At 36.8% G+C, this 22804-nt stretch overlaps 1 protein-coding gene across 2 annotated transcripts in view; it reads left to right on the top strand.

Moving 5' to 3' along the window:
- Positions 1-11121: 11121 nt before the first annotated feature.
- LOC120462588 (diacylglycerol kinase delta) overlaps positions 11122-22804 on the top strand; it is a 101978-nt gene continuing 90295 nt past the window's right edge. Inside the window, exons 1-2 of one of the 2 annotated variants that reach the window (XM_039651178.2) lie at positions 11122-11284; positions 13204-13440. In XM_039651178.2, the coding sequence (XP_039507112.1) occupies positions 13264-13440 (177 nt within the window). In that variant the 5' untranslated portion in view covers positions 11122-11284; positions 13204-13263. Of the gene's footprint in view, positions 11285-11365; positions 11563-13203; positions 13441-22804 lie in introns of those variants that run through there. The other variant, XM_089129697.1, reaches the window with a different exon arrangement.

Raw genomic sequence — 22804 nt, 5'->3', positions numbered from 1 at the left:
TGCTGTGGACGGAATATTAATAATAAAACACGTTCAGACAACAACACGAATCCCACTATAAATTACAAGAGACAAGCGCGTCTCAGCCTGTGTCATTCCCCGGTACCGGACCCATTGTCGGCGGCAACTGCTGCCGCTTTGCGCAAAGCAACTCAATTATTTCTCATTTTTCTCCAAGATTACCGACCACACCAAACTGTCCAGCTCACACAAAGGGAAAGCACCACTATCATCTGTTTTAAGTAACAAAATCTGTCCACTTTGTGACTTTGCGCATGTCTATGTGGTTAAGTGTCTCCCTTTTAATGACTTTCATGTGTTTTTGTAGGTTTTTACGCAACATATTGGCACCCTAAAATTCTAAAAGTAGCTATATATTTTTAATTGATGATTATGTAACATGTCGATTCAGATATCTAATTTAGTTGTTGTCTTTCTTTGTTGGTAGGATGAGTGTTCAGGGGCGCGCGTGCGTCTCCCACTATGAGGAGGACACTTTCAAATACTCCAACAACAGATGTCTTTACAAGTTTATTTTTAGAAAGTCGCGTTTCCTTGAATTGTGCACCTGATAGCAAACACTGGCAGATGGTTATGAGAATTAGTTTTCTAGCTGTAAATGCCAGGTTTTACCTGCTGTGACACTTGGGTCTGTTCTCATACCTCACAAAAACCTGTTAGTCACAACGACGTCCAAAAGAAAAACTGGACAAGGAACTGAACAGGAACAGACAAACAATACATTGAAGGTGGCTTTTGTTTGTGTGCTGAAAATAGAGACAAGGTGAGAAGGGAGGGAACTGAACTGTTTAAAGGAATGCTGTTTTCCGTTGCGTTTTCCCTGACAGACAATCTTATGAATAAGTAGTCGTGATCAGAATTACAATAAGTCTCAACATTGGTCGAGAATCGGCCCTGCAATGTCTATTCATTGATGGGAGCTCCCACCAATCCCCTTCACTCTCACTCCCCCATTCATCTTCTCTGCACAGCATTGTGGGTAAGCTATTACATCATCACTCTCTCACACCTTTCTCAGAAGGATGCATGCACTGTTACAACACTAATCCACAACATCTTTCTGCATGATCACAATATACACATATTTCCTGATGATTTGCCAATTAGCAATGCAGTTAAATCAATGCACACTCACATGGTTAGTATCTGAATAGACAGGCCTATTTATGTGTCTTTTTAAAATCCATTTAAATCAACTGGATTTGCCAATTGTTTCTTAGCTATGTTTATCTTATTATTTGTAAGCAGCTACAGCCAACAATTTACTCTCTGTTAGACCATATAAATAAACAAGTGCATGTCAATATAGTGCTTAAGTTGTCCTAAGATACTGTATTGATGATTGAATAAATGCATTGCAATCCCTCCGTTCAGCTGAGAAGACTATTACTGAACCCGTGTCGACCGCGCAAAAACCTGCTGACGCTTTCCAAACGCTGGAACTCACTCGTCAGCAGATGCTGTAGCATTGTGTGCGCGAGTATGTGTGCATGTGACTGCCTCATCAAATGTATTTATCTGCTGTGAGCATGCCACTGTGCTTCTATTCACTGTCTGTTTGAGAGCAGCAGCTTAAACACTCGCAGTGTGAAGGTTTTATTTACTGAGATTTTCTCAGTCGCAGCCCTCTCCAGTTTCAAACTGTTTTCAGTCTCCAGCGAGAGGCTCTTTAATGCAGCACTCTGCTTCTTCCAGGCTTCTTTCTGCTTCCTGTCTTAATGATACTGATGTTTATCTCTTGAGTGGGTGGAGCAAGTCACACCACCACAAAGTTAAAAAAGGCAAGACGGCAATGAGAAACTGTTTTTGAGGTTTACACATTTGAAAGCAAACTAGATAAAGATAGATAAAATAGATAGATAGATAGATAGATAGATAGATAGATAGATAGATAGATAGATAGATAGATAGATAGATAGATAGATAGATAGATAGATAGATACTGCACTAAACGATGGCACCCGTGATGCAAAACTACTGGCGACTGAATAGAAAGGTCAATTACATAAGAATTGACTATGAAATGTCATGATTTAGCTTAGTTACTGCAAAATGCCACAATTTTGAGGTTTGTAAAGTGCATTGAGCGGATAATAGCAGTTAATTGTAGTGCATATTGATTGATGATGAGTTAAGCATGGGTGAAATTTGTCAAAAATGTCACATGCAAGAAAGATGGTAAAAAAGCTAGAAAGCTGTTTCCATTCAAGCTTTTAAGTAGTCATCTTCTTCAGAAGGTGACTGTCTGCTAGACAGAGGCTCGACCTTTTCTTTTCCTCCTAATTTTTCGCCTTTTGTATTTATACAGTATGTGGTGCGGACTCCCGAATTCTTAGAAATGTATGGTTATCGTTACATTTATCATTAATGGAGTGAATGGACCTTTTTTTCTTATCATACATTATCTATCTATACAAACTGGTCTTGATTCGGTTGTTCTGAAAGTATTTAAAAAAAATGTTTACACTTCAGGTCTTCGGGGTCAATATGACCCCACATTGAAATAAATGGGAAATGTGAAAAAAAAAAAAACCCTAAATATATTTTCTTCAAGTGTCAAAAAAAAAATCCAGCATAAATCAGAAAATTTTTACACAGAAATGAAGGCCTAGTTCTAGAGCATAAATCCAATGTATCATAAAAAAAATGATATTTCATATGCAAGCTAATGGTGTAGTTGAGAATGGTATATGGATACAAAAGTACTTTATATCTCCAAAAACACAGCATTAATGAACAGTGTTGGGAGTAACGCATTACAAAAGTAATACATTACAGTAACATATTACTTTTTGCTGTAACGCAGTAGTGTAAGGCATTACTAATCAATTTTCAGTAATATTTTACTCGTTACATGTTCAGTGAGGCTTGTATTACAGTTGTATTACAGTGAATTGTCTGCTTTTACTTCTTAAAGGCAACAGACTATGTGAAAGATTTAAAGCAGTCTTTTAGTGCCAGTTCAGAGCGGTCGCGTCTGTAACATTGTTTTTTCCTCATAAATGCGAATACGAAAACTAAAATAAAATGAATATTTTAAGTTCTATGGAGACTGGAGAGCCAATCCTTCCTCATCCGATTATTACGCAGTGTAATTAACAGAATTACAAAATATATATTTTGCCATTTTTTTGTCACGCATGAATGTGTCTTTTCCCTAATATTAAAAATAAAACATAGACTGATATTTGTCTAATGTCTGGAGTCCTTTATACGTTTCAATACATGTATCTTCTGAGAATTTTTATTTCAAGTTTTGACTGCAAATGTCATGTCCATAATGCTGGACTTCCCCAATTTTCAATAATTTATCCTCAACTAGTTTTGTGGTGTAGGTCTACGTATTTTATAATTTTAACTTCAAATAATACTAATAGCCTAATTTAAAGATAAGGCAGCATTGGATATGATCGTTGATCTGAGTCGTGTGGCGAATCGCGATTTCGGTTTCATATTGCATATCGTTACAGCCCAAAAGTTAAGTTCTACTTAGTTATTTTGGTGAAAGTAACTCAAAAGTAATACATGAGTAATGTAACGCATTACAATTCTGGGACAGTAATATTGTAAGGTAATGAATTACTTTTAAATAACAGTAACAAGTAATATCTAATGTATTACAGTTTGGAAGTAACTTGCACAACACTGTTAATGAATAGATGGGAAGTAAACAAAAAAAAATATATTATTTGCATGATTAAAAATGTATATTTTTTGTACAATTACTCAATCAATTGTTGGGGTCGTATAGACCCCGAAGCCCAGAAGTGTAAACAGGGAACGAAGACCATTTGAAGGTTAAGAAAAAATGCAGGGCGGGGACATGGACTTAATGACTTAAAAAAGCATACATCACCAGAGGGAGGCGAAAATGGGTGCAATATCCGAAATCTTATAAAATCATTACTAAGTGATCTTTTTTGAAAATGTAAAAATACCGAATGTTGTCAATGAATGGAAGATTTAGGATTTGGGGATAGAGTTTGTTCAGTATAAAAATCATTAGGTCTATGGAATGTATGTCCCCATAAAACAGGGAAACCCAATGTGTGTGTATGTGTGTGTGTGTGCGTGAGAGAGAGAGCTTACATTAATAAGTCTAACTGGGTCAGTTTTCCCATCTAATAATCGCAGTATAATACCTATAGGCTATTTATCATTCCTCTTCTTTCTTTTTCCATCCAATCCCTCTCTTTTGTCAAGATCCCTTCTTCACTCAATGGGGCTTTAGTGTGCAGCAATAAACTCATGCCCAGTGGGTCCGGCTGGCTTGCGTGAGAGGCAGGTCCCCATGCAAGAGTAATCCCAAGGGGGCCAAAGACAAGTGTTAGCATCCACTCAGTATAGACGTTTCCACCACTTTCACCCAAAGCCTCTCTGACTGATGAGAGCATGTCATTTCATATTAGCCCTAAGAGGGAGACAGCAGGGGTTTGGGCAATTGTGTATTTACGGAATGTGTGAAGATGATAGAGGAAGGCAGAGGTGGATAGCGGGTCAGATGAGGCAAAAGCCAGCCAGAAAGAAAAGATAGTAGGGCTTAGTGAGCGATTTTACTTTTTTTAAACATTGTTTAGTTGAATTTTACAAAATGATGATAAGCAGTTATCAAGTATTTTTACCTGCAAGATTTGTGAGTAGTAGCAGGGGAGGAGTTAGTGATCCTAAAACGGATATCTTAAAAGGGTTAGTTCACCCATAAATGAAAATGATGTTATTAATGACTCACCCTCATGTCGTTTCAAGCCCGTAAGACCTCCATGTATCTTCGGAACACAGTTTAAGATTTAGTCCGAGAGCTTTCTGTCCCTCCATTGAAAATGTATGTACGGTATACTGTCCTTGTACAGAAAGGTAATAAAGACATCATCAAAGTAGTCCATGTGACATTAGTGGGTTGGTTAGAATGTTTTGAAGCATCGAAAATACATTTTTGGTCCAAAAATAACAAAAACTACGACTTTATTCAGCATTGTATTGTCTTTGGGTTCTGTTGTCGATCTGCGTTCAGTGACGCTAATGACGTGATGCTGCTGATGTGTATCTGGTGTGCCCGTGTATTCGGGCTTCCTCGAATGTATCCGTGTATTCGTGTCTTCCTCTGTGTGGAAATCCTTAGACATGTTTGCGAAGATTGTTTCATTTTCAGCGTGCGTCTCCCTCAGACTGTAAACGAAGCTCGGCCACACCAGATACACATCATCAGCGTCTTACGTCAGCAGCGTCAAAATGTATTTTCGTTGCTTCAAAACATTCTAACTAACCCACTGATGTCACATGGACTACTTTGATGATGTCTTTATTACCTTTCTGTACAAGGACAGTATACCGTACATACATTTTCAATGGATGGATTGAAAGAGATTTACTCTCAAAGTAAATCTAAAATATATTAAAATGTGTTCCGAAGATGAAGTGAGTTATAAATGACATAATTTTTGCGACATTTTTGGGTGAACAAACCCTTGATTAATAGCGTAATGACATGATTACACAAAATTGATGAGGTTTTTATTTGATTTTATTTTTTAAAATATGTATTTATACCCAAGGATTTGTATCCAAATCATTTATTTTCAATAAATAAATACAATTTAAAAACAACTTTGCATTATACGATGACAAGACTTTCTGCATATTTTTGGAACCTATTGTCAGCTGTCAATCCATCATTTATTTTGCTTTGAGGGGAATATTCTTCTGTCTAGTTGTTTTTCCATTTGGAAGTCTGTTTATTTTTCTATTTTCTCCATAGATTTCACAGCAACTTTTGGTGAGTTCAAGTCATGTCGGAAAGATCGTATATACAAGTCGAGCGCACATTTCACCTCAAAGTTGTAAATAAAGCTCTGGATTGTCTTTGAGACCACATCTGTACGAGTTGGGGGAGTGTCAGTGAGAAACATGGCAGAATACCACAGTAGCAGTGACATTGCCAGGTATTTTATTTTTTATTAAGTAGCTAATTGCCTGCACACAAAATATCATTGTAATATACCAATATAATATGTAACAATAAAGTTTACAGTGGCTTCTTAAATGAATTAAAAACAAAACCACAAAACACTACGCACATTCTTTGTTCTTCATTTTATAGAAAAATAGAGTTACATTGCTATATTTTGGTGTTGGTACATTGACATTATGCTCCATCGAAAGAGACTCATTTCATGAACACGACTTCCCAACTTTTTCCCAAATTTCCCTGGAGGACTTGAACACACCATTTTTATCAGAGGACTCATCTATTAATTCTCTAAAACAGCTCCACCACTTGGTTATTTTGCTCTGGAATTAGCACCCTTAGCCTTATCTTTATCTTACAATTACTGAGGAGATGGCAAAGCTGATCTCTAGTCAATGCAAAAGGGCTGTTGTTCACTCTGTTGAGGAGTCCATTGGGAATTGTTCTAAACGATTCACTGATCTTTAGATAATATTCCTCAACTGTTGAACCAATTAGCAGTTTCTGCTTGTGCAGTTCCCCTGTGCACTGTTGTTAAAATTATAATCCTGTTCCAGTCGTGCTCTTTTGCATGATTAGTATTCAGTTCCTTTGAGACAGAAATCCACACATTTTAAATACTTATTTTCACTCACCTTGCGAAGAATAAAAAAAAAAAAAAAAAAAAAACGGTACAGATGCATATTTTACTGGAAATATGCATGGTACAAATGTATGTTTCAATAATTGTACATGTGTAATCACATTTTTATCAAGAACACTCACACATTCAGATAAAAACGCGTTTCTTTCACTGAAGAAGATCAAAGAGGCTCATTGTTTCATGTCTAGTAAATGAGAATGACGTAAATAGCAGTGAATAGGAATAGTCTCTCTCTCTCTCTCTCTCTCTCTCTCTCTCTCTCTCTCTCTCTCTCTCTCTCTCTCTCTCTCTCTCTCTCTCCTCTCTCTCTCTCTCTCTCTCTCTCTCTCTCTCTCTTTATATATATATATATGCCTGGTCTGGTTGTATGTCTGGTATACCATCTATATCTGTCTTTCTGTGTGTCTGTCTTTCTAATTGGTTTTCTATATATCAATTTTTGTATCTATCTATTTTTTTATTTTTCTATATATTGTTCTATATATCGATCCATCCATCCGTCATCTGACTGAGGCAACTTTCATCTCACTGGACGCGTTTCCATGGCAACCGATAAACGGTGAAACAATTATTTTGCATGAACCGTCTGATGATTAAACATTTTGTATAAGCTATAGGCTACTACATTTAAGAGTGAATGTTGTTCGCAAGTGTAGCCTGCATCTGCATCACCGAGCCCCGGTCGTGCTTCTGCCTGCGCACGGCAACGCACGGTAGGATGTGCTTCCTCTGCAGTGGTTTAAGTGCGCGTGGATATGCGAAGGGTGACGTACCTCGAGGGGCACGGCAGCACTCCGGGAATCACGAAACTCTTTCTCTGTGAGATCCGTGTTCAGATGCATCTCTTTGATCCCACACACCAACTAGCCTATTGATTGCTCATAGCACGGTTGAAAAAAAATCTCTACTTTAAGTTCTTTAACTAGTTTGCCCCACATCTCAAAAGTAGCCAACTTTATTTTAAGACGCGGGATGTGGTGTTTTACTACATCGACGCTGAATATAGGGTGGGTATGCGCTATATGCGGCGCATAGGGGCGCAGCACAATGGGGGGCGCCAAAGCGATGGTAAAAAAAAAAAAAAAAATTATATATATGCTATTTTGTATTTCTATATGTAGCTGCCGTTGTGCCATTTCTGCATTCCTTCAATGTTATATAAAATTTTAGAGGACTAACAGCCAGGCTAGAGTAGGCGCCCTCATGGAGAAGGGGGGCGGGTAATATCGCGAGCGGGCGGGGGCGCCGTGAGCGCTGAGCGAGCAGGTAGTGAGGTACAAGTAGTGCGTTGTCGTCGAAAAAGATGGATAAAACAAAATGCTGTGGGGCTACAAATAGAAAAAGAAAGAGAGAAAAGGAGATGGCATGTAAATTGAAATAACTGCATGCATTGCTGAAAGCCAACAGGTAGGATTTAAAATGTGACATCCAGGCATGTAGGCTATCTATATCTCGGTGGCCATCGGGACTACCGGGAGATTCCCGCTGGGCCGACGTGCTTTTCAGCCAATACATTTAATCCTTTTTTAATTTATTTGTCTTAACGGCCAACAAAACTCATACATTTGTTTGTTGTTTGTTTTTGTTTTGTTTTTTGCTTAATTGGCGGCGCTGTGCTGGTGTAATGCATTGGTCAAAAAAAGTCAGCTTTAGTTTTTTTTTTCTGACACACTGGCCCATGAAACATGTCATTATGCGCTTATCAAGTATAGAAATTAGTGCAAAACTAATTATGAAAGTTTCCTTTATTTTTCTGTGCATTTGTTTTACAATAGTCTTTATGGCTATTACTATCATGGAATTAATATTATAACTATTATTATGTAGTAGTGTAATGTAGACAGACACTAACTAAAAGAGGTTCAAATTTTTCTTTGTTTAATTTGCACCCTGACTATGGGTTGGAGCTTTTAATTTTGAACTCTCAAAGTGCACCAGACTGCTGAATTTAACATTACAGAACAAAAAATTTTCTTACGGGGGAGCATGCCCCCGAACCCCCATAGAGAAACAGAGGTCCACCTACCACAGTTTTACCTAAAATCCTGTGAGAAACACTGGTATTGGTGTTACAATGGAGCTTATAGTTTTGTTAGGGGGGATCATCAAGGTGGAGTAGCTATAGTTTAATTGTGTTAATAAGTGACAATTTTGCACTTATTTTTTTATGTTAGCTCTCATTTCTTCCTACTCACTTATTACTCAGCACACTAACATTACATTTATTTTTCCTTTTTTTTTTTTTTTTTTTGGGGGGGGGGGGGGGGGCGCGCTAAAATTGTTGCTGCATACCCCTCTGAAACTGGGTAGTTGCGCCCCTGGTGACCTTGAAGATATTTAATTGGGTCCAATAGCATTAGACAGACAGTGAGTTTTAATTTACACCGCTGGGTGGCAGCAGAAAGCTATAGGATCCAAAATAATGACTCGGTCTGTAGTTTGTGGGGGTGCCCCTTACTCACTAACTTTAGCCTATACAGCCTTTAAGATAGTAACTTGACAATTATTATCTGTTTTTGAAGCATTTTTTGGGATTTTTCAAACCTCCCTTCACTTAATTCTAAAGTTAGTCATTCTTAATTGGTAAATTTTTTAACATGCTGAAAATACACATATTGATTAGGCTATTCAATCTATGATACCTTAACTAGGCCTATAACTTGTTATGGGGAACAAACTTTTTTTTTTCATTTGTTCTATCTACTGGTAGCCTAGTAGCTTTCCATAATAAGTGGAATATTGATTGATATTTGTGCATATAAACTGTGATTCAGAATTAAGGAAATACTCTTTGCTACTACTGTATTTAGTGGTTAATTTATTCTATTTTCTGTCTTCAGAACATTAATGTTAGTAAAGCATAATAAACGCTCTTGTAACATAGCCTACTTGAATTTAAATGAAAATAATTTCTAAGTCCCTGGTTTGTTGGCTGCAGCGCGATGTGAATGTAAATCGACTCAGACCGGCAGTTAGATGCCACTCAGGTGTGTATTAAACATGAAAGCACACGTCAATTTGTGGCAATTTTATTTCTTATGACAGAAAATTAGCATCTATTTATAGTATTATGGATGTGAAAGAGTGCCTAGGAGCTAATAGCCATTAGAGCTTATTATGGTGATGGATGTAGATGCAAAACAAGAATTGATGGTACAAAAAGATCATAAAATTAATGTGACTGTTCATTTTAACGACTATAGGCTACAATCACATAAGAGACGTCAGGGGAGATAACAGCAGTTTACAGAGAGTTCACATCGAATTTGTTGTTGCACTGCCCTCATGATTTTAATCAAACATGATAGCAGTGGTTCAACTGGTCTCAGAACAGCATGTATTTCATTGTGTATATATTCTATTTTCGTTTTGAGAGTTGAGAGTGGTTGTTAAATGGCAAGAGATGCTTTTGGCCATGGCTAATGTGTTGGAGAAATATGGGACAGAAAAAAAAAACCAAGGGTGTAAAGCACTCAAACACAGTTTTCTCACTTACTCCTACACCATTCTTGAACATCTTATTACGACTTAATTTCATTGTGTGCAAATCACTTAAATGTGTAAAATTGAAGTTTATTTCATCCATTCATGTTGAAACTACACACCTTTTTTTTCTCTCGTGCAGGCATTAAATGGGCAGGGGATTTTTGGTTCCTAGCATTCAATCTGGGGACTATTTGCTGAGTAATCGTACATTTGTTAAAGTAAGTGTGAATTTAGCTAAGTTTATAAAAGTGTTTATTATTATAATTATTAAATAATTATTTGTTTATTTATTTATGTTTGGAACAAGATGCAGAAATAGAGAGACATGCTATTGTTTAATGAAATGTTAAACTTAGATTTAAGAATGGTTTTGGTGTTGGTTGGTCAATAGTGGAGCTTGGTGAAGTCAGATAGCTGTATTTCACTGTGCAAATATCAGTGGTGTAAAAAGTCTATTTTCTCTTACACTTCCTGCTACACCAAATAAATGTCTAGTAGGCTATGCTAAATTGGTTGCTATAGCTATACTAGTAAACTGTATTACTTTGACATGTCTGATTGTTGCTATTGGGGTTCCTAAATGCGGTTATTTGTGTTAAGATCCACATTAAGGACCAAAGTCCACAATAGCTATAATTTATTATTAATAAAAAGTACGTCCACATTCTTGATAGCTCATTAGACCTGCTGCTGCGATTGTCTGACCCATTATTACCTTTGAATGTTCAGAAGAACACTGTCAAGATGTGTAGCAACAAGTCCTATTTCTTCTTCGACCCCCCTTCCTTATAAACACTGTCTGCTCCAGTCTGAAGTTTCTGAAGCGTTCCTCTAGTAGAGCATTATGTCTACATAGAGAACTGCAGCAAAACGATAATAGGTGAAGAAGCATTAATCTCAATCAGTCTCAAACATTTCATAGATATCTGTTGTCAAGCCATCCAGATGTGCTGACACACAGCCGCTCTCGCGCTCTAGTCCACCCCTCCCATTCGATTCAAATCTTATCCGATGCTATGCGTGTACGCGCGCATATACGCGCGTATGTGCGCGACAGAAGCAGATTTGACAGTATCTAACCGCGCTGCGCGAGAGCCCACCAAGAGCAACAAGAACACATAACACACACACACACGAGGGTCAACGGGAGCAGACAACGCACTATAGAGGTAAAACACCACATCCTCGTCCGCCTTTACATTTAGTCGGTACAACCGCAGCAGACGGCATCGTGCGCGAGAGTGACAGTTGAGTCTATTTGTCCATTCAGAAAGTGATGGCCGAGGGCTGCGAGCGTTAAATGAATCAAACCGATTGCAGTTTTATTCAAATGACGAAGCCGGAGATTGCTGCTCGCGTGAGATCGCTAAATTGTTTATGTACAACATAAATGCTGCCTGTAACACTGCTGTTTTGGGTTAGAAAGACGAGAACACAGCTGGGGCTGGTGAGTCAGAGATTTTGTAAATATAATCTTCTCAAATTCAAAAGCCCATTAGACGCCTGCGTTTAACTATTAGAAATGTCATTATTGAGTCAAACGTATTTTTATTGCTCTGCAAAGCGACTGGTTTGTTTTCACACGTAGACAGCCAAACGCGCGACATCATAACAGGTAGTTATTTCATGTTTTCGAGAGATGTGTGTGCTATAAACCGAAGTCCGGTGCAGAAAGGGTCGTGTTTTAGATATGGAGACATGTTAATGCAATATTTTGGGGACAAGATGGGTAGTAATTAAATTAACAGATGGAAAGGTGATAGCGGACTCGGAATGTCGCGAAATCAAATGATTGTGAGCGCGGCGAATGCGCAGCTGTGAACACGCGCGGCGCAACAGTCAGCGAGTTCATGTATCTCAAAGCCCTGGCTGACAGCAACCGTCTGTGGATTATGTCAGATGGGTTTGCATCGATCCTGAGCGCTAATGGGCTTCACCGTCTGCATAAGGGTCAATGACGTGTCGCTCTTTATTTTGTCTGGATCTATTTTTATTCAAAACGCAATTCATAAAGTGACCTGAATATATTATACATCGGAGCCTATGATGTTTTCACTCTGTGAATTAAAAATCAACTGGAAATGTGATTTTGTGCGGATTAAAGTAAAAACAAATGTGTGATGGTTTAACTCTGGAGATTTTTTAAATCATTAAATGGCTGATAAAAGGGAATTTTAAAAATAAGTTGTTTAGCATAATCTTATTCTGGGGGACAAAGCAATGAAGAAATGTTGTTTTAAAATATTATTAATAGGCTATTTAAAAACTTTTGTCTGCTAAATCAGTGGTATAGCCAACGTGCAGAAAGCCCATTTTTGTAATGTGATGATAAAATAGTAAAATAGAGAGGATAAACATTATATATATATATATATATATATATATATATATATTAAATGTTTGTACTTGGTGATTACCCAACTTTTTAAAAATAGTTTTGATGCGTGAAACCAACATGAATACAAAGATTGTTTTTTTTTTGTTTTTTTTTTTTAATTTTTTTATCATCTGAAATATCTCCACCCTTTTTTTCAGTGACCCATAATGCTATTGTGCAATATACAAAATAATCCCCTGTTCATAGACGGAGGGTGAACCAAGGGTAAGGCAGTGGCTAGATCTAGATGTGCTTCCCTATTTAAATAAAATGTCATCAAATAGTTTTAAGTGACCTACATGTATACACACTACACAGCCCAACTTAATCGCTCAATAGATTATTTGTTATTAAAGCGTCTACGTTCGCAAACCACTATAATTTGCACAGAAAGCAAGCATATGCGTATAGTTTTGCATGGCAGCCAATTCAAATAATAATAAACATTGCTTTACCTAATGTAGCAAAACATTGGATTATATATCTCCTAGAAAGCTGTCTCTCATCTCAATTAAATGTTGCTGTTAACTGTCCTTTGGTTTATTCACTGGTATATTTTGTTGGCCTTAAAACAATCAAAATAGTGGAAATGAATTTGCTATGAACACTGTAGTTCCTAAATCTTCATTGGTCTTTAAAATGAAAGCAGAAGAGGTCTCTTTGGGAATCAATACTGTTAGCAGCCGTTGAGCAATGCCTTCTCTGTTTCAGAGCTGACTTGGCACAAAGGAGGACACAAGTGCAGTGAAAATCCTGTCCACTTGCACAGTCATGGCCTCAAAGTTCAATCCAAATGTCCTTTATGTCGGGGAGCCCCGGGAGTCCCTGACCTCTCCGGACCCTCAAGCCGAGGCGGGTGATGAATCATCGGACAGTGACGGGGAGCCGGAGGAGACCTCTAACAAACTTATCCGAAAAGTGTCCACGTCTGGTCAGATAAGAGCCAAGGTAAGATTTAGGGATATGAGAGAAAAAAGATAACCACCCAGATATTTGTATTTTTATTTTATTTATTATTTTATTCTAAGTAGAGAATATTTTCTGTGAGTAAAGTTGCTGAAGTCACACTTGGACACCCCAAAAGATGAAGGGCACACACACACACGTTGTATGGTTGTAGCTGGAGTGCATATTGATCCAGCGAACAGTCGGTGATGGCTCAGAATCAGTCAATACTTGGCATGCTATGATGACTAGTACAGTGTATGTACAATATCAATGTCAGTTTGGACTAATGTTTATTCCTGAAATGGAAAAAGGATATGAGACAGTCATTAGCAAGCTTATTGTGTTGCACATGACAAAACCTAGTCCACAAAGTGGATGCACATGTTCTTTATTAATCAAAAGCTCAAATGCTGTTTTAAAAAGCTTCTTCCTTGCATAATGATTTTGACAGTTTGGTGTCGAGGTCAGTCTGTTCAAGAACACAATGAGGGCTAGTCTGACTTTTGCACCCTCACACATCCTTGTTTATTGTGTCAGCTTTGTGTTGCATTGTGATAGAATGATGACAGAAGAATTGTTTGAATTGTTAGCAGACTGTAAAATGTGTCCTAAATATAGATAAACTTAATGTTGACAACAGACAATCTAGGTAGTGCTTGTGCTTCCCACCCCCAACAATTCAGTATTCATTCATGTGTCAGGTGACCTTTCTCCTTTGACCCATGTGAGATCCTGAGTGTTAAATGTGACTGCAACAGTGAGGCCACCTGTTTTGTTGCATTAGAGTCTGGTGTCATTGAAACTGAACAAATGTTATAGATTGCTCCTTCCCACTGCTGAGCTTAGCAATAACTTAGTAACCAGGCCCATTGAACTTTTTTTTTTACATTTAAGACTCTGTATTGCTACTTACAGAGTTCAAAGGTTTATTGCTGTGCCACCATAACAAATCATATCAGCTCTAAGCTTCCTTTTGAACAGATCTCAGATCAGGCCTTTATCTGTGTGCTTGAATGCATCAGCTTCCATTCCTTTCTGATAAATTGCTGAAAACTGACCTCAGATCAGTTTAACCATCTGATCTGCTTAGAGTAAGCAGACCTCAAATAAGCAATGGCTTTTTGTACGTGAACATTTCGATCATAACTGTAATAAGATGAACCTGCTCATGTCAGTCATGTTTATCTTGACTGTGCGGTTGATGAAATTAGCAGAATATTAGTCAGTATCAGCAAGCCAATGAAGCTGAACTAATTGAATCGGGCAATTACACAGATGCCAATTAAGTTAACGTTTTCATTTTGTCAATGAATGTCTAACGCTTCACTAATAAGAAATTATTCGATAATTATTTTTTATTCAAAAATATTTGGGGTCATTAAGATTTATATACTCACCAAGACATGCGTTTATGTGTTTATTTGATAAAAAAAATAGTAAAAGCATTAATATTGTGAAATACTATCACAATTTACAGTATAACTGTGTTCTATTTTAATATATTTTAAAATATAATTTATTCCTGTCACATGATCCTTCAGATATCATCCTAGTATGCTGATTTGGTGCTCAAACATTTCTTATTATTATCAATGTTGTGCTGCTTAATATTTTTGTGGAAACCATGATCCTTTTTTTAAGTTTCTTTGAAGAATAGAAAGCTCATAAGAACAGCATTTATTTGAAATAATTTTTAATTTTTTTGCAACAATGTGAAATTGGTCACTGTCACTCTTGATTAATTTAATGCATCCTTGCTGAATAAAAGTATGAATTTCTTTTTTAAATATTTTTTTTAAAGATAGTTTCACAAATATATCAGTTTTTCTTATTTAAATCTCAGATGAAATGTCCCTTGGGAGACATCTATGAAAATATTGTCTTTTTTAATTTTTAAAATTTTTTTCACATAGTGTACACATTCACTTTGACGGGAAATAAGGGTGTGCTTACAAGCACTCGCCTTATTACTTAAATGGATAGTTCACCCAAAAATGAAAATTCTGTCCGTAATTAATCATTCTTGTTTTTCCAACCCCTTAAGACTTTCGTTTATCTTCAGAACACAAATTAAGATATTTTTGATTAAATCTGAGAGCTGGATCTCTTCTCCATAGGCTTCTAAGGAATTGAAACTTGCCAGCCCAGAAAAGTTATTAAAGACATCGTTAAGATAGTCCAAGTGACTACAGTGGCTCAACGTTAAGTTTATCAAGCGACGAGAATACTTTTTGTACACATAAAATAAACAAAAATATCGTCTTTATTATTCTCGATAATATAATCTATTCGGGCCTCGAGTGAGTTCACTTAGTCAGTGCTTCTGTGTTGTACGTCACACTTAGCCTCACTATTGGCCGACACTGGTCATGTGTGTGATGCGCACAAAAAGTATTCCCGTAACTTGATAAATTTAAAATTGAGCCACTGTAGTCACTTGGACTATTTTATGTCTTTAATAACTTTCTGGGCCGGCAAGTTTCAATCCGTTAGAAGCCTATGGAGGAATGAGACAGCTCTCAGATTTAATAAAAAAATATCTTAATTTGTGTCCCGAAGATGAACAAAATTCTTATGGGGTTGGAACATTTTTGGGTGAACTAACCCTTCAAAGATAAAGAGCTTGGTCGACAGCTGCCGTTTTATTTTTATTTTTTATTTATTTATTTATTTTTTTTTCTTACATTATCTGAACCTGAGTATTTGTACGCATGTACTGTAAGCCTGGTTTCACACTCCACAGACAGGGCTTAGATTAAGCCAGGATTAGGCCCAAATTCAATTAAGACATTTAAGTAGCTTTTATAATAAAGTCTTAGAAAACCATTACTGGTGTGGATTTTGAGACAAAACAATAACAGTGGTATATTTTAAGACGTGTCAGTGCAAGGGCAGGTAATGATCTAATTTACTGAGTCATACACAAGCCATTGGTCGATTCCGATGTTCGGCCCAGATTATCAGGTAATATTTTACAGGTCAATCCTTAAACAGATCAATCCTTAAACCTTCCGATAAGCTCACGGACACAAACATGTTTGATATTTAGGATTTTAAATTTAGATAATTATGACTATGCCTATATTAGTACTTCCACAATAGCTAATGAGAGAGACAAGTTAACAAGTAGACAGACCCCAGCAAGCAATTTTGCGTTTAAAAGACATCTAATAGCCGTCCAAACACAGGCCAGACGTCTAGGCTAAAACGAGGCAAAATTTTGACTGTCAATGAAAATTTAATAGACGTCTAAACCATATCTCAAGAATAGACTAGTCATCAATTAGATAACAAGGAAATTAAATGAGTGAATAAATGAAATCAAACACCTTGTATTCATTGTTTACTTTGCTTACAAAATTAAATATCTTACATCTCGCAAGTTATTGTGGCAAAAAACAACATGTATCCAAATTCAAGGTTATTTTGACTAGACCTACACCAGACTACTCTCACCTAAAGGATTATTAGGAACACCATACTATTACTGTGTTTGACCCCCTTCAGAACTGCCTTAATTCTACGTGGCATTGATCCAACAAGGTGCTGAAAGCATTCTTTAGAAATGTTGGCCCATATTGATAGGATAGCATCTTCCAGTTGATGGAGATTTGTAGGATGCACATCCAGGGCACGAAGCTCCCGTTCCACCACATCCCAAAGATGCTCTATTGGGTTGACGTCTGGTGACTGTGGGGGCCATTTTAGTGTGTGATAAGCCACAATTTTCAAATCTTGTAGCTTGTGCAGGTTTGAGATTTAAAAGAAAAAAATCTGTGAAGATTCTCGTTATTACCGTAATGCAACAAAATTTCGCAGTCAGTTAAGATTTATAAACTACTGCAATCTGAGAGCCCAGCCATGTTTACCTTCAGTAGATTATGCCACAATAATTATTGCTTTCGGTGATGCACTCATTGTGACAGCCCTAATCCAAAATAACATTGTGTACCAGAGGTTGCGTAAAGCAGCCAATCAGACCGGACATGACCATTTCAATCAATGCTTGCTATTTTTGTGTACAATATGCATCACACACACAGTCAATGAATGCTGATGGTTTGTTGGATGGTTATCAGACAATGAGAATAATGATAGGCTAATGCAGAATAAAAATTGAGTTCAATGATGAAAAATAATTGTCTGTTTGTGTGTGTGTGTGCTTAGATTGGTGTCATGAAACACTGACTGCATGCTTCTTCCTTTTACTCATTAGTGATTTCCCCTTCATTAGCATACTTGTTAAACCCTGCTAAGTGTGTCATGTCATTTCAGCCTGACTGAGTTAATTTATTACCTGTTGTTGTCTTGCACACACTGACATTTAAATGTGTAGAATCAAAATTAACATCGTGTTGTACATTTTGTAGGTATCTTAGACAGTTACCCCATATGAGCGTTTTGATGATGAGCACGCAGTGATAGAAATTGATTGGATATAACAAAATAAAAATTGTGTTTTAAGTTACTACTGTACATTTGACACCCTGAATGTAAAAAAATGGGTCTAGGCTTAAATGAATACTTTTATTCTGCAAGGATACATTACATTTATGAAAATTGACTGTAAAATTCACAGCATTTTACATTACAATGTATATGTTTGTGCAAGAAATTCTATATTGCAAATTAATTATGTTAAGAATGCTAAATATAATGGATCGGTTTCCACAAAAATTAAGCAGCACAGCTGTTTTCAAGATTGATAACAATAAGAACTATTTATTGTGCACCAAATCAGCATATTAGACTGATTTCTGAAGGATCATGTGACACAGAAGATGCGTCGTTCACGTAAACTCAGTTTTGCCATGACAGGAATAAAACACACTTTAGAATATTAAATTAAAATAGAAATCAGTTATTTTAAATTTTAATAATATCTCACACTATTACTGCTTTTAGTGTATTTTTGATAAAATAAATGCAGCCTTGGTGACTTTGTTCAAAATCAGTAAAAAAAATCGCACTGATCCTAAACTTTTGAATGTTTTGTATGTATTAGATTGGCTTCCATTTTTTAAGCTATGTAATTATTAAAGATAAACTCAAATCGTAATCCTAGAAAGGCCAAGCTGAAAACATTTCATTTCAGAGATGGTGCACAGTATGCTACTACACACTACATTCATTACAAAATAGTAGGTAATATGTCATTCCAAACATGCCCTATGTGTTTCTATCTATGATAACGGTATGTTAATGATGACTGGATTAGTCAATAGGAGGAGATCTGAGAAATAAGTGTGTGCAGAGCTCAACAAACAATGTTTTGCAAATCCTGCTCATTTGTGCTGATGTAAATCTTTTGCCACGTTACATTACTAGCCTGGGTGACATGGATGATGATTTGTTTGAGGCAGTTAAAATTGTAATTCTTGAACTGTGGTGTGAAGAGATAAAAAATAGAGACAAATTGAGATGTTGTAGAAAGAGTTTGTTATGTGTGTGTGAAGTAGGAGAAAGAAGAGAGTAGCGGCGATGTGTGTAGGTTTATCCTGTAACAGGTTTCCTCTGAGGGTCTCATTTATCATGTCAAACTCTTTCAGTGTTCGATGGCCCTATTCTATTTCTTCCTCTCCAAGGGGTAAAGAATTACATAAGACTCTGTCTCTCTCGCCCTCTCTCTCTGCCCTTTTTGTTATGCCCTCATTAATTTTGTGCGCAGAAACTGGAGGCAGGCAAGGAGGAAAAGAATGTGTGTTGTGGTGTTTTGTGTGTGTTAGTTGGAAGACACATTCAGTCCATTTGCTGAGAAACAGAATGACACAAGACAAATTCAGAAAGGACAGAATTCCATGACAACTAGCGGTAATTAGCCGTGTCTCCTCAAGGTAGCGGACCAAACGAGGATGACTGGTGTCCAGCTATTTTTTTTTTCTTATACAAAAGCAACACTTTATATTAACAGTTTGAAAAGCTGTAATTGTGAGAGAAATTGCCTCTCAAGGAGGGGTAGGAAATGCAAGGCATCGTTTAGGGTGATTAGCAAGGTGACTAAATGATGTAGCAAAATTGAGAGTCAAAGACCAAGCAAAACATTTTGAGAAAAACAACATTCTAGTAAGAAAGACAGAAATAGAAAGCATGGCTAAGGGTAGAAAAAGAGAAGTGAAGACGAGTGCTTTGACTGTGGGTGTGACACTGAGGGGTAAATATATTTCTTCTATTTCGGTTGGTGTTGTTTATGGTGATGTTATTATTTGCCATTGGAACCAACATTGTTAAATCAAAATGTAACATAAAATGTGATTTATTTATTTATTTATTTTTCTTTTAATCTATGTACTTTTTTACTTCAAAGGTGCATTTTACAGTATGGACGATATTGGATATTTAATTGTTCATGCTCATTTCCTGTATTTTTTTCCCCGTTGCCTCATTTTTAAAAACACTAAGAATTTAATAACACAATTGAATGCAAAAACTTTAAGATCTCAAAATTACTGTATTCATGCTATAGATTATTACACAATTTCACTTGGCATTTTGAAAATACTGATTTTAATGTTAAAGGGATACTCCACTTTTTTTGGAAATAGGCTCATTTTACAACTCCCCTAGAGTTAAACAGTTGAATTTTACCGTTTTCGAATCCAGTCTGACGATTTTCTGATATTTAGAAGAATATCAGTAACGAGACAGAAACTGTGTGGTTACTGATATTCTTCTAAATATCAGAAAATCGTCAGACTGGTTTCGAAAACGGTAAAACTCAACTGTTTAACTCTGAGGAAGTTGTAAAATGAGCCTATTTCCAAAAAAAGTGGAGTATCCCTTTAAGCGCTTTATTTTTAATTTAATAGTACAGACTTTTAATATCAGTGAATTTCTTGGCACGAGCAGGCATATCACCACTGTGCTACAGCTTCTACTGTATTTCAATCTGTTTTTACTGTTTATAGTTGGTTTGCATTTAGGAACTTCCAAGAAGACTGTAGCACTAAGTGAAATGCCTAGATGTCTTGAGAAGCCTACAAATTCAAACTATGTGGATGATGCGAGCTCTGTGAATGTTTCATGTGCTCCTGGGTGTTTTTGTTTGAACAGTCATATAGATGATACTGAAAACCGAAGCTGCGTCTGAAATCGAATTCCCTACTATATAGGATGCGAAAAACAGTACGCGAGCATAGTAGTATGTCCGAAATCATAGATTTCAAAAAACAGTAGGCGAAAAGTACCCAGATTACCTACTTCATCCGGCGAGATTCTGACGTGCACATACGATGGACACTTAACTATCCCATGATGCCACGGGAGAGAAGTTGTTGTCGTTATATTTGAAAATGGCGGAAACCGGAGACGCGGCTGTAACGTTAGGAGATAAACACAGACACACATGCGTATCTCTATTGATTCATTCATGTTTATTTATTTATGGTAATATCACAAGCAAATAAATGTCTTTTTCCTTGTTGTGTGTGTGTTTTATGAGGTAAAATTTATTAGGTAAATGTTATTTGAGAAATTCCGCAAAAGGCGTGATCTGGGAGCAGCTGACCGCCGCCTCCTCTTGATTGTTTGCTCGGACGACGTAAAATCGCAGATGAAAACAGAAAGCAGAACTAAAAACAGTGCGAAGTTGGTGCAGTCACTCTTTAAATTTTCGCACTGTTGTGACAGCGTATGTCACGTGACAACAACATGGCGCATGTAAGTACTTTTTAAACGGTCGCGAAGTACGTTCTTATTTAAATATAATACCTACTCACATAGTAGTACTCGATTTTGGACGCAGCCCAACTGTATTCAGTTGGAGGAGGAGGTCAAGGGTCATGCTATGTGTGTAAAGGCCCTGTAGAATTACTTGAGGAAACGGGTAGTCTCATATGTCTAGGAATGACTGTGTTTTTCCCTTTGCTGTGTGTTTCCCAGAAGTTGACCTTATGTGTTATCTGAGAGTAACCCGCAGTGAGTTTAACCCTGAGTCTCAACCCACCACTAATGGCTCTTTAATCATTTGGGTTACCTAAAAAAAGGGATTTTATATATTCAAGACCCGTGCCACTTACTCTTACTGTAGCAATTGCATTTTTTCTAGTATGACCTGCTAAACCATGTCAAATATATGTCCAGGACTGAAAGAGCTGTAACTGAATTCTGCTGAACTTTAAAAAATAAAATCTAAAAAATGATCTAGACACCCACTTATCTTGTCTAAACTGGTGTTTTAGCTTTAGGATATATATACAGGATGTCATAATCACATTATACCTAAAACAGAACCTTGTTTTCTTATTGACATCACATTATGTTGACAGATAATTGTCTTTAATAAGTAAAAAGTAATTAGAAACAAAGACAGACTGAACGTCTGTCTCTAATCTCTTTCAGCAGGAGACTTTAAACCCCTTTTGTATTGATGTTCTGTCCTAGTGGATTTTATGGGTCCATGTGGAGGAAGACAACCTTAAATACATTATTACAAGGGACAAAGAGAGCGAACAGGAGAACTAGTAAACGAAGGCACAAGGGAGACTTTGATGCATATTTTTTCATGAACTTCTTGTAATTACATCTCCCCAAAAAAATTTATTATTTAGTGTTGTTGAAAACTGTATGCTGTTTTTTAGTCTGTTCCTCAAATTAAACTGTCTGAAGATTCAGAAGAGATGGAGTAGAACAAGTCATATATGGTGTATTATAGGGCACTGTTTACTATGAACTGGCAAGCTGTGTAACAATTCTTTTAAAATGTGTTCAGCAGAAATAAAAATAGCAGATGTATTTGTAATGACATGAGTAAATAATTAGTTTAAATTAACCGATCGAACAAATTTTCATTTTTAGATGAACTGAACTGAACTCTAAAGCATTTGATTCTTTTTCTCCTGAGGATTTTCAACACTATCTCACGACCAATTCGTACGAATTCGACGCATGTTTAAAAAGTGTCTAATTCGTACTAATTCGTACGACCTCACTCGTACTAATTCGTACGATTTGTCTAAACCCACGTGATGGTTAGGTTTAGGGGCGGGGTAAGGGGTAGGTCATTCGTGCGAATTCATACGAATTGGCCAATTCGTAAAATATGTACGATTTAGCAAAATCGTATTAATTCGCACGAGTGAGGTTGTATGAATTGTTACGAATTAGCCACTTTTTAATCATTCGTCGAATTCGTACGACTTGGTCGTGAGATCGGGTTGGGATTTTTCATTTGTTTCCCTTTTTGCGTTCACATTGTACCTGTCTTGTTTATATTTCTTTCTTTTTTCATCTCCTTTTTCTGTCTTTCTTCCTCTCATCACCCCTCTCTTTCTCTTTCCCTCTCTTTCTGGGTTAAACTTGAAAACCTAATTAGAAAAGCACCGTCCATCATTGCCTTGACAGTCCATTAAGGCAATGGAGCGAAGAA

Source organism: Pimephales promelas, chromosome 1, assembly GCF_988280905.1.
Source record: "Pimephales promelas chromosome 1, fPimPro1.hap1.1, whole genome shotgun sequence".
Taxonomy (NCBI): domain Eukaryota; kingdom Metazoa; phylum Chordata; class Actinopteri; order Cypriniformes; family Leuciscidae; genus Pimephales; species Pimephales promelas.
The sequence above is the reverse complement of the archived record's forward strand: the minus strand, read 5'-3'. Positions and strand labels throughout refer to the sequence as shown.